This window comes from Henckelia pumila, chromosome 3 (genome assembly GCF_033568475.1).
Source record: "Henckelia pumila isolate YLH828 chromosome 3, ASM3356847v2, whole genome shotgun sequence".
In the NCBI taxonomy this organism is placed as follows: domain Eukaryota; kingdom Viridiplantae; phylum Streptophyta; class Magnoliopsida; order Lamiales; family Gesneriaceae; genus Henckelia; species Henckelia pumila.
In genome coordinates this window covers 33588114-33601431 of record NC_133122.1, presented here as the reverse complement: position 1 = coordinate 33601431, position 13318 = coordinate 33588114, and the positions used below count along the sequence as shown (strand labels likewise).

The following is a 13318-nucleotide window of genomic DNA, read 5'->3' as shown; positions in this document are numbered from 1 at the left end:
ATTATGTTGTGGGGTTTTGAGAGCAGAGAATTCATGAGAAATACCTTTCTTACCACATCAATTCTCAAAAGAAAAGTTTTCGAACTCCTTACCATAATCAGTGAGAATTCTGGTCACCTTCAAGTTGTGAAGATTCACAATCCTTGTGAGCAAATTCTTAAAAACATCAAATATATCTGATTTTTCTTTCACAAATCTTACCCAAGTATATAGTGAAAAATCATCTACACAAACAACAGAATATTTATTACCTCCACAGCTTTCCATATCCATTAGATCCAACGAGTCCATATGTACAAGCTGAAGACAGAGTGTTGTCTCAGATGTTGGCAATATCTGATGTAACACCCTGGTCTGCTTCTTTTTGACATGCCTTACAAACAAATGGAATTCCAGATTTTAGATTAGGAATACCTCTAACAGCATCAAACTTACTTAAGTTCTTCAAATTCTTGAAGTTTTCATGTCCCAACTTCCGATGCCAAAGGTTAAATTCATCCATCTTTGTATGTGTAAAAACCATCTCTTCTCCAAATTGGTAGCGATTATCAGATGACCTCGTACCTGTCATAACACACATGTTAGAACTATCAAACACTTTGCATGATTTCTTATCAAACTGCACATGCAAGTTGTCATCACAAAGCTGGCTAATGCTTATTAAATTTGCAGTTAGTCCTTTAACATGTAGCACGTTGTGAAGCTTAGGCAAACCAGCAACATCCAGTGTGCCTTTTCCTACGATAATTCCCTTTGAACCTCCTTCATAAGTCACTTTCCCACTCTTTTGTTCAACATAATCTATGAGAAACTTCCTAGAACCTGTCATATGATGTGAGCTACCGCTATCAAATTACCAAGCACCTGAAACATTAGTCCTCAAAGCAGTATAAATCATATGACATTGAATATCAGCTTTTGGTACCCAAACCTGTCTTACAGTAGATCTGTTTCTGAAGATGTTGTGGAAAGGTGTTGGCAACACCTTAGGCAATACCTTCGGTGTAGATCTATATTTGTAGTCTTCCTGCAGCTTAAAACAGTATGGTTTGATATGACCAGGTCTATGACAGTAATGACAAACATACTTACCTTTCCTTCTGGGCTTTACATGAGCAGTAGGTTGTGGCTTTGGTTTTGGAGGATCGGTGGATGTGACCTTTTTGGTTGATCTTTCTGAACAGCTACTTCCTTGACAAACACCGGCCCTTTTGAGCATTCACCAATCTCAAATTTACTGTTCTCAAAACCTAGTCCAGCCTTACCATCTCTTCCCATCATGAGCAAAGAATCAAGCTTGGTTGTGCTTGAATTGAATTTAGCCAATGTAGCCTTAGCTTTCATGAGTTCATCCTTAACTTGACTTAATTTCAGATTCTTCTTACTCAGCATAACTTTAAGTCTTGATATATCAGCCTTCAAATCAGAATTTTCTCTTGAAAAAAAAGTGTTCTTCTTATTTCGTTCAACCCAGTCAGCATATAACTCTTCATATTGCATTCGCACATCTTCCAGAGACATTCTTTCATCACCTGCATCAGAATTATTCACATTATCAGTAGTAAAAGAATTTAAACATACTGACCTTTGGGAGATGTTGCGGCCAGGTGTGGCAACACCTGCGGCAACATCTAAAGGATTGACTTGCATCAGCTTCTTTCTTTCCATCAATGCTGCCAGGGATGTGTGGCTTTCTTCTTCATTCTGTTCTTTACCTTCTTCAGAATATTCACCACTCAAAGATGTGTTCATCACTTTCCGAAACTTGTTTGCACATTCATTGGCAAAAGGACCATAGCCTTGACATTCATGACATTGCACCGTGTCAATCTTCTTTGTAGTAGGCTTTTTCTTTCCTTACAGCATAAGTAGAGGCTTTTGAGGATCAGGAAACTTCCTTGATGATTGATCAGACCCGCCTCTTTTCAGAGTTTTGTTAGCAGCCGGAAAAAGTGGAGCTTTGAGTTTCTGATCGGTCTTCTTTGTCTCTCTCATCTTCTTTAGATAATCACCAAACTTCTTTGTGATGAGTGACAACGAGTCATCTCCCAAATCCGATTCAAAGACTTCTTGAGGTTTGAAGAATGAGTTTGCTGTTGTTGACTCCATAATATTCCTGAAAAAATAATCCAGAATCAGCTCTTAGTGTATCAAGAGTAGGCTCTGATACCACGTGTAAGGGATATCATGGTTCATAAAAATTATCAGAATCAGATGTTGTCACTAGGTGTTGACAACATCCTACACAACATGTAGCGGAAATATTAAAACGTGAATAGTAACAGCAAACCAACAATAAAAATACTCAAGAGTAAATATGCACAATTACTAAAGTAATAAAAAGTTACACATACAAATATATTCAGATGTTGTCACTAGGTGTTGACAACATCTTCAATAACACCTTGATTACCATGCATCAGAATTTTTGAAAGCATGAATAAAATAGATAAGCAACCAAACAAATCAGACTCAAATATTTAAGCAAGAGTATAAAATACTCTTGCAGCGCCTCAGGGCAAAACTTTCACTAGAAAATAATCAAAGAGTTTTACAAACCCTAAAACTAGTGAATTATTGTAAAAATCAATTTTCTCAAAACATGAGAGAAAATAAAGAATAAAACAAATAAACCAACTCCTAAAAGTCTACTGAAGGTAGACAAAAAAATCAAGAGAATAGAGTTGGCCCTAGATGCCAAAACACGAGAGCAAAAAGGCTTTCAATCTTCGATCTTCAATCCTCAATCAACATGCTCTCAAACTCTTCACGGCATCTACGAAAAATAACTTCAACAAATAGACAAGGACTCTTCAACGTGAAAGCACTCCAGAAAGTCGAGTTCCTTGTCTTCTACACTTAAGCTCTCTCGTCTCTCTCTTTTATTTTGTACGCTGAAATTCTCATCACGGCTTGATCTATATTTTCTGCGCTCTCTCTCGTTTTCTTCAAGCCGCCCCAATCTCTACACCCTCTTCTTCTATTTAAGCGTGTCAGCTTATCTCCAAAAAGACTTGATCATATTTCCTTTCAAACTTGAACCAATCTATAAAGATAAGGAAATAATATTAAGTTAGGAGATAAAGATATATTATGATAAGTGCATAATATCTCCTAAAAAATAATCAAGTAAATATTTAAGCTATTTAAGATATATGAATATCTTATTCTATGATTCAATATAAAATAATTCCTATTTAAAATATCTCAACCAATTAAATAAGATATTTAAAAAGATTTAAACTTCAAGTCCAAGAAACCATATTTTAAATCTAGGAATATTATATTATCTCAATTCAAATCAAAACTATTTCTAGTTTAAAATATATCAAACATATAGATAAGAAACACAATTTTAACTAACAATTCTAGAAAGGCAAAACACAATATTATAATCTTTCAAAACATGAAAAGATATCAAGGAATAATTATCCTTTCAACACGGATCTTCGGGGGTAGAGAGAGGGACCGCCACCAATTTTGCACCACTGATTTAGTTGAGTGGTGCTCAGGAGGATCCTCGGCCCCAATCCCAGCGCCATAGCCACTCTTTACCGAATACTGACCCTTTTATTAAATGTCTTCAGTTTTTAAAAACCAAGTCCATCAAGGCTCTTAGGAAGTTGCACTGGAAATCCCACGTTTTCCAGTGCAACTTCCTCATCTCGTTCTCGACATCCCACCAGAAGTCAGCACATTTTTACTCTATAGAAGCGCAGGTTGTCTTAGGGATACGAAAGCATGACATGGCATATGTCGGGATGGCGTGCATCATTGATTTGAACAGGATTTCCTTTCCCCCTACTGGGAAAAATTTACTCTCCCATCCTTTGATTAAACGAGAGACCCTTTCCAATAAGTACCCAAACTGGAATTTCTGGCTTCATAGTGAAAAAGTTGGGAGGCCAAGATAAATCTTGTGGCCTTGAACTACCGGAATAGTAAGTGCATATTTAGGTAGTATTTGCAACCTCTAAAAATAAGTGATTATGAAGATTCTATTAACAAATTTTTGGGGTGAAGGAGAGAGCTGATTTTTCAAAAGTTATCACCTGACCTGATGTTTTTCGTATGCGCCCAAGCACTCGGCCACACTAGTACAGTCCTCGTCAGTCGCTTTAAAGAAGACTAAGCTATCGTCAGCAAAAAATAAGTGTGTTAAAACTGGGCCACAAGACGCAACTCGAACCCTTTTGAATCTCTCCCTCACCTCAAACGTAACTCCATCAACATCGATATCGACGATAAGCCCTGGGCATACACATTAAATAAATAGGGAGAAAGGGGGTCTCCTTGACAGATTCCCCGACTTGGCTTAAGATTTCCCACCACTTGATTATTCAGAGCAAATGAGTGGCTGACTCTCAAAATACATCGCATAATCTTCTCAATCCATTATGCGCAGAAGCCCATCTTAAGCATGATTGTTTCTAGGAATATAATTTTCACTTCACTCTGTCACATGGCTTACTCATATCTAATTTCAAAGCTGCATATCCATATTTACCTTTTTTTTTTTTCTGTTACGCATCCAATGCATAGTTTCAAATCCGAGAATGATGTTATTCGATATCAAGCGGCCTGAGACGAACACAATCTGAGTTTCATCAATGAGGCCTGCAATCAGAGGTCTCAATCTATTAGTCAAGGCTTGGAAAACAATTTTATATTACATTTCGGAGACTAGTTGGACGAAATTCCTACATTAGCATCGGATTTGGAACATTTGGGATGAGAGTGATAATATTGATGCAGCTAATTAATTATAAAAAACTTCTAAAAACTTTTAAAATAATAATAAAAAAACATTTTTTTAATATATAACAAGTGAACTCCTTTCACTAATATATATTTATATATAGATTTGTGTGTGTATGCATGTATGCATGCCACGAGTCACTTTACAAATTTTTTTTTTCTATTCTATCGAGTATCGACACATTAATTTTTTGTGTCCGAGTTAACGTATAAAGTCAACGATCCAATTGGATTGAACTGAAACTTTATAACCTAACTAATATATTAATCTATTATATTTCTAAGATACAAATTACAATTGTACATTGACGAAGAAAATTTGATGCATCAAGTTTCCTCTCATTCACGTCACCTACGACAGAAAATTCTGGTTCGTTAATGGGTTGGGAAAAAAAAGGGTTTCATTTTGAACAAAGTCTTGTTAGAAACGGAAACAAAATATTCCAATATAATTACCATACGACCAAGTGAGGTACCACGTGGTTCATTAAATGCAACGAGTAAGGATATATAATTAAGTTCACACAAAATTGAACTACGAACACATTTAAGAATTAAGAATCATTTAAAAATTTTATATAATTAAGTTTACAAGAAATTGAATTTAGTTTTTAAGTGTAGGACCGAGCGCTTGCCGGTTTGCCAAAAGTTATAGTTGGTGGTAATGGTGCAACTCAAATCTTTTAAACCGTACAGCAGCTCAAACGTCATGGTTCGACCACTCTATCCAACAGGAACAATTATTGCACCCCAGCATTATGTATAAATTTAAATAAACTCAACTTTGTCCCGGAAATCCATTCAATTGTCCCTTTTGTTTATTTTAATTTTAATTTAATTTAAGTGGGCTCGTAATTAGTTATTTAGTTCACATAAGTTCACACAAAATTGAAATATAAACACATTAAAGAGTCACTTAAAAAAATTGATATCATTAAGTTTACAAGAAATTGAAATTGATTTTTATGTATAATTTTAAATAAAATCAAATTTGTCCCTTCAAAAAAATCATCAATCGTCTCTTTTATGTATTTTAAGTTAATTTAAGTGGGCTCGTGATTAATTAAGACGCAAAGCTATGCCGATATAAGAGTGTTATGAATCCTATGATGTCAAATATTATTATGTTAATGACACATGACATCGTATATTGCTGACATGAGGCTAGAGATTAATAACATGTCATTTGTTATATAATTATTTGGGCAAAAATAAAATTTATGGTTTTGTTTAGACGTGTACTTTAAAAATGTTTTTAGTGTTTATAAGTAAAAAAAAAAACTTAAAGTATGTGTTTAGACAAGATTTTTATAAATGGTTTTGAAATGTTTTTTTAAAAAAGTGTTCTCCATTTATAGTTTTAAAAAACAATTGAGAAGTGTTTTTAGATATTTTTAGAATTGAACTATAAAAGGCAAAGACGAACAATATTACTTTTGAAATTTTAAAATATCTTTATAGAATATTTGTTTAAACACATATTTATTATTAAAATAATATTTAAAATATTTTATTTTTTTTTTTGAAAAACATTTTATAAGTACTCGTCCAAACGAAGTTTAAATTTTTTTTATTGTACAATTTACACTCTTTTCACTTTTGATCTATTAAAATGAATTTGTATTTTTTTTGGTCATGTTATGATAAATGTTAATTTTTTGTTCTCTAACTTGTATTTTTTTTCATCCAATCCATTGTGTGCCGACAAAAAAAAAAAAAAGAAGCTAAAATTGGGGGGAAAACAATACATGTAAAAAAAATAAAAAACATATACAAGCTAAATTATATAACTGAAAATAAAAATTTATTGTAACAAGTTCCAAAATAGAAAAAAGATACATGCAAGTTATAAAACAAAAAATGCAAATTTATGTCCACAGGGGCATAGATGAGTTAGTAATGCCTGAGGTGACGTGGGAAGAGATTCTACATCGTTGCGGGTTTGATCCTCGTGTGGAACATAATCTTTGCTGAAATATTGTGGGGTATGCTCTGTGTGTTTGTTCATGTTGCTCCCTCCTTTAGGTCTCTGCCGCTCGTGCACATCCCTTGATTTAACCTCCGCATCAGTTAATGTGCCTCTAACTCATGTGAAAATATAAAACGTACTAATTACCGAACCAAAAATAGAATTTATCCAAAAATAAATGTATTGCACCAAGACCAAAATTGTGACTACGCAAACAACCAAACACAACATTAGTCAATTGGGTTTTTTTATATTTAATTTTTAAAAAAATTAAATTGCAAAAAAAAAATTGAAATAGGGCGTTTTGCAGAAGTACTGCAAAACGCCCTTGCTAACAGCGAACCCTATAATAAAAAAATGCAGGGTCCGCTATTGTTTAGAGCAGACGCTGCAATTTGCAGCGTGGACGCGCCAGCATGTCACATGGGGACTTGCAAGTCCCATGTGACACCTTTGTTTTTTTTTAAATTTGTTTTTTAATTAATTAATTATATATTTAATAATTTTTAATAAAATTATATTTAGTAGTATGATCATTTTTTTTTCTAAATTCTAAATTTCGAATTTGATAATCGGACTTAAAAATTATTAAAAAAACAAAACATAAAATTTACGGTTAAAAAAATTATATTGATTAAATAAATTTACGATTTAACTTAAATTTTGGTCAGTGGAGTTATATATTTATTTTAATCGTTTGGATTTTTGGAGATCCCTCGGTTACGTAGATAAATCTAGAGTAGTTAATTCAAATCTATTTAAATCGAACTGATGCAAAAATGCTATTATAAAATTTCTCAATACGAATTCAAGCCGAAACAAAATCATCTCGAAAATTGTGAACTCGAACCGACCGGAATATATCCGAATTAATTCTCTATGTCTATTCATAAGAACTTGCAGAGATCCAAACGAATTAAAATAAGTCAATAACTCCGCTAACCAATTTTAATAAAAAAAATTAAAATTTATATTAAAAAATATGATATAAAATAAATTTATGAAACAAATAAAATTTATATTAAAATAAATTTATCAAAATATGTTGATAACTGATCACAAAAAAATTTATTTAATCAATTGAATTTTTTAACCATAAATTTTAATTCTAATTTTCGAGATGATTTTGTTTCGGCTTGAATTCGAATTGAGAAATTTTGTAATATTTTTGCATCAGTTCGGTTTAAATAGATTTGAATTAACTACTTTTGATTTATTCACGTAAACGAGGGATCTCCACAAATTCAAACGATTAAAATAAATATATAACTCAACTGACCAAAATTTAAGTTAAATCGTAAATTTATTTAATCAATATAATTTTTTTAACCGTAAATTTTATATTTTTTCTTTTAATAATTTTTCAGTCCGATTATCAAATTCGAAATTTAGAATTTTGAAAAAAAAATATGATCATACTAATAAATATAATTTTTTTAAACATTATTAATTATATAATTAATTATTTAAAAAACAAATAAAAAAAACAAAGGTGTCACATGGGGACTTTGCAAGTCCCCATGTGACATGCTGGCAGCGTTCGCTCCGTTCTACACAATAGCAGATCCTGCATTTTTTATTGCAGGGTCCGCTGTTAGCAAGGGTGTTTTGCAGCTCAAAACGCCCTATTTTAAATTATTTTTGCAATTTAATTTTTTTTTCAATTAAATATATAAAAAAAAAACTCTTAGTCAATTACATGATTATTTTGGTGTTTTTCACAAAGAAATTATACCCGTAAATTATTTTAATTCCTATATATACTACACTTTTTATTTAAAATAATACAGTAATATTAAATCTAAAATATGATTGAATACTAACATTTACCCAAATCACTTTTGTGAAACTATATTAATCATCTCACGAGATTTTTTATTTCAATTAAATTAAACAGAAATTGACAAATAATCTGACAACTGATTTTTTTTTTTTCAAGTCAAAATCCATGGATCATGTTTTTTTAGTAATTAAAAACGCTCGTAGAATAATCGCTAATTGAAATGAAATTAAATAGCTAAATTTTCACAAGACTAATCCAAAAGCATGAATTCGATTGCGTTTCAAATTGAAAACGTTTGCTTCATATATATCTTTGTGAAGTTAATTATATACTTGTCGGAGAAATGTCAAACTTTGCAGAAATTCAATTCCAAAACTTTAATTCACCGATCCCTATTCTCTAATACGCAACTTACCCTATAATCTAGAAGGAAATTTGTTAACTAGCTAGCTTTTATCATCACGGACCATGATGCAATTATACACGTACGGTAATAATCAATAACTTGTCCAACAACACAACTTGATGATCTACATCTCATATATAAATAAATAAATAATATATATATATATATAATTACCCGAACTTTATGATTTTGATCTTTTTTTTTATGACGTGAGACCCGATATTCTTTGGTGTGCACTGGAAAAACCCTAAGCTGCCTATCAAACGTCTCAACTTCTGTGTCCACCATGTACAATAGTTGAGTATACATGGTGGAGACGGAAGTTGACATGATTGGTGGACATCATATATATATATATATATATATATATAAAGTTGTTTATTGTATGATTCGATCGAAATCGAAAGAAATATTCCATGTAACATATATTTTTGTTGAATAGATGAATTTGAAGGATATTTAATATATATATATATATATATAAAGTTGTTTATTGTATGATTCGATCGAAATCGAAAGAAATATTCCATGTAACATATATTTTTGTTGAATAGATGAATTTGAAGGATATTTAATTTTGCATAGCTTACGTATATATCAATAAATTTAACGAAAAATATATAGTATAGAATAGCCCAACTTTTTTGCCTATACTTCTAGTATCCGAATGCAAAGTCAAGCACGTGATATGTTACCTGCACGAATAAAACTCCAATTCCAGATTTTTTTACTATCATAGATTCATATACTAGTTAATTTTTTCTTTTATTTTGAAATATTGGTGAACATTTCGTTCAAATAGATCGAAAATATCATTATAAAAACAAAATGATTTATTAAGTTTTCTATGTTTTTTAATTTTGAGCATATATATCATCCTGTGTTTTTAAAATTTAACCACACAATTACCTCTTGTTGGAAAGGAATATTTGTGCACAAAATTCGAAAACAAAAAAGGTTTATAGTCATAAAAAGTTTTAGAATTCTCATGATTTCACAAGATAAAAGTAGTGTATGCAATTAGCCCATCGTATAATCACCCCTATAAAAACGCAGACGAAGATCCTCATCTTTTAATGGCGTCCTCAAAGAAGACCTTCCTAATTTTCTCTGTCTTTTATCTCCTCCAACTGCAATATTGTGCGGGACAAAATGCAGTGAATGGTGTGTACTGGTTCCTCGACAGCGGATTCCCAGCCTCAAACATCAACTCGTCTCTTTTCACGCACATATTCTGCGCTTTCGCGGATCTCGATTCCCAAACCAAACAAGTCACCATTTCTTCCGCCAACAATGCTTCTTTCTACCAGTTCACAACCACAGTCCAGCTCAAAAATCCTTCCGTCAAAACCCTTTTGTCCATCGGCGGCGGAAGTTCCAACAGAACCGTCTTTTCTCAGATGGCCAGCCAATCATCCTCGCGAAAATCTTTCATCGATTCTTCCATAAGGTTGGCCCGAGCCTACGGGTTTTTCGGGCTCGATCTCGACTGGGAGTACCCGCAAACAACCTCTGATATGACTAACTTAGGTACCCTTTTGACCGAATGGCGCGCCGCGGTGGCGACGGAGGCCCAGAGCTCCGGGAAGGCGGCCCTCCTGCTCACGGCGGCGTTTTACTACGCGGCGAGCGTGAACGGGCTGAACTACCCCGTGAGTTCGATCAACCAGAGTCTCGACTGGGTGAACGCTATGGCGTATGACTTCTACGATCCTTCTTGGTATCGATACACGAATTCGCATTCGATGCTGTACGATTCCACCACCCAAGTGAGTGGGAGTTATGGGATCAATTCTTGGATACAGGCGGGTTTAGGTGCCAAGAAACTGGTACTCGGGATGCCGTTTTACGGGTATGCTTGGCGGTTGACCAATGCCAATAATCATGGCATGTTGGCACCGTCGACGGGGCCTGCCGCACCAGACGGTGGCGCGATGGGTTACAACCAAATCAAGAGTTTCATTGCCAGTAACGGTGGTACGATGGTAGTCTACAACTCCACGATCGTGACGAATTACTGCTACTCGGGGACGACGTGGATCGGTTACGACGACACTCAGTCGGTTGCTGCTAAAGTTTCGTATGCCAAGCAGAAAGGGTTGCTTGGGTACTTTGCATGGCATGTGGGAGTTGATAGCAACTGGGCTCTTTCTAAACAAGGTTACTTTAAGTATCATAATATATATACATATATATATATAGAGGAATGCTCAGTTGCCTATTAAAACCCATTGCGGACCTAGTGGGAAAACATGGTTGGGCAGTTGAAAATTCTTATATATATATACACATAGATTTTCAACTGCGAAATCAATGATGTCCAATTCGTCTCCGACAACTAAAACCTGGGTTTTAGTTGTTTTTTTTTTTTTTGCATAACTAAAACACAGTATCTAGTTTTAGTGATCGGGGACGGGGTGCGAAAATATTGTTGGGCAGCTGAAAAGTCATATATATATATATTGTTTATAATATATTTTTTCACACTCGTGATCTTTTTGTGTGTTGATGCAGCTAAACAATCATGGGGAGCATGAAGCTTAATTATTGAGTGTTTAAGGAGTTCTTTCGGGGAAATAAGTGATACGAGTTCGATCGGCCGCCAATTATGCAATTAAGGAATAGAATAAATAAAGGATCGATATAAAATACTTGTAAATATACGTAACGTACGTTTTGTTTAAATCCGAGAAATGCGCGCTTCTGAAATCCGAAATAAAACTGATCTATTACTATTAGCTCGCAACTAACATGATCTTGTCATGTGAATTTACATAAAGACACTAGCTAGGAATCAATTCTTAGTAAGTTTTTTCGAAACACGAGTATCAAGAAAAGTTGTTCTCCAACATTTTTATGTTACGTTAATTACTATTAATGGTAATGTATCAAATTGTAATTGATTTTTTAATTCAACATATTTTTAAAAAGTTGTTACACCAATTAAAAAAAAAACAAGATGTGACGATCAATCTTTAATGTAATAAGGATGTTGCTCTCTCCAATTTTTTCTCCTTTTTAAATGCAAATATAGGAGAGAAAATTTAACTTCTCGAACAATATTTATAATTTTAGCATAATATTTTCACTTGATTGTTTTTTTGTTTTTATGGTACTTGGCCTATCAAGTTGAGTAACTTGAACACAATAAATTTGAACTTTTCAATATTTGATGAGAAATATTATAATGTCTTAGTAAATGCATACAATAAATTAAATAAAGTTCGCATAAAGTGAATATAACAACCATAACACATCAAATTGGGTGAAAAAAATATGTGATGCCCCGGCAAGACAGGGGAGCAGGGCCATGAATGCCCCGGGGAGCAGGGACATAAAGAGTCAGTGATTACAGGATTGTATTAAAGCAAGGGTGGCGGAACTGTAAGTCAGGACAACGAGTAAGACTCTAGCCCGACTATTTTTGGGATGAGTAGTGATGCCCCGGTAAGCCAGGGGGGCAGGCCACGAATGCCCCGGAGTAGTAGGGCCGTATTAAGGCAGCCCAGTAGCCTCAGGAGCCCGGAAAATCAGGTCTGCAGGACTTATATAAAGCCCGTGTTTTAGGGGCATGATCCCCACGATTATCATCAACCCGAGCTTTTCGGGTTCATCGTACGTGACAGGCAAACATGGGCAACTACCGCACCCACGATCCAGATCGTGGCCACTACCCAGGAATTGCGGAGTAACACTCTCACTTCAAGGCCTTTAAATACCTGGTCACAGATATTTGTAGAGGTATGTTCATCTAAACTTCCAAAGCACTATACTCATTTCTCTAAAAAGCCCACTCTATTTCTAAGTCTAACTTAAGCATCGGAGTGGCCCCGCCGGAAACTCCTCCGACGCCCCACTAACGTGTTTTTTATTCCCTTCCTTGGTGTGCAGATCATCTTGATTAAGGAAGGGCAGCTCGTATATTACTTCCATTAGCCCGGTCACCACGTCAGGCCCACAACACTACCCTGATAGCCCGGGCTCTGGTTTTACAAACCATCATCATTGGCGCCGTCTGTGGGAAAGCTTGTTCTATAGACGTAGATATAGCTTCTCATGATCAAACATTACCTGGAGACCATCAGCCAGGACGGAATATTACCATTCCCTTGGAGCAGTTAGAATCATTTGTCCAAGATGTGGTACGAAAGTCGTTGATAGCTGCAAAGAAGCCACAATCAAAGGACATAACAGTAGAGGAAGAAGGGAATCAGGGTAATCCAAACCCTACTGCCCAGGTTCAAGAAGGAGAAGAAGAAGAAAGCTCTTGGATGCACTCAATACAGCCGTCCATGGCAGATGAGTTGCATGAGCTCAGGAGAAAGGTACAGAAGTTGGAGGAGGGGGGTTCCCAAATGGCTTGCCCTATCAAAATTCCGGGGTTTCCCTTTTTCACAGGAGG

The 13318-nt window shown here is 34.5% G+C and overlaps 1 protein-coding gene across 1 annotated transcript; it reads left to right on the top strand.

Annotated features, from left to right (window-relative positions):
- The first annotated feature begins 9879 nt into the window (after positions 1-9879).
- LOC140891928 (class V chitinase-like) lies at positions 9880-11654 on the top strand. The gene is made up of 2 exons (XM_073300627.1): positions 9880-11076; positions 11431-11654. Exons 1-2 carry the CDS (start codon positions 9993-9995, stop codon positions 11451-11453), a joined length of 1107 nt encoding a protein of 368 aa, XP_073156728.1. The 5' UTR covers positions 9880-9992; the 3' UTR covers positions 11454-11654.
- Positions 11655-13318: the final 1664 nt, after the last annotated feature.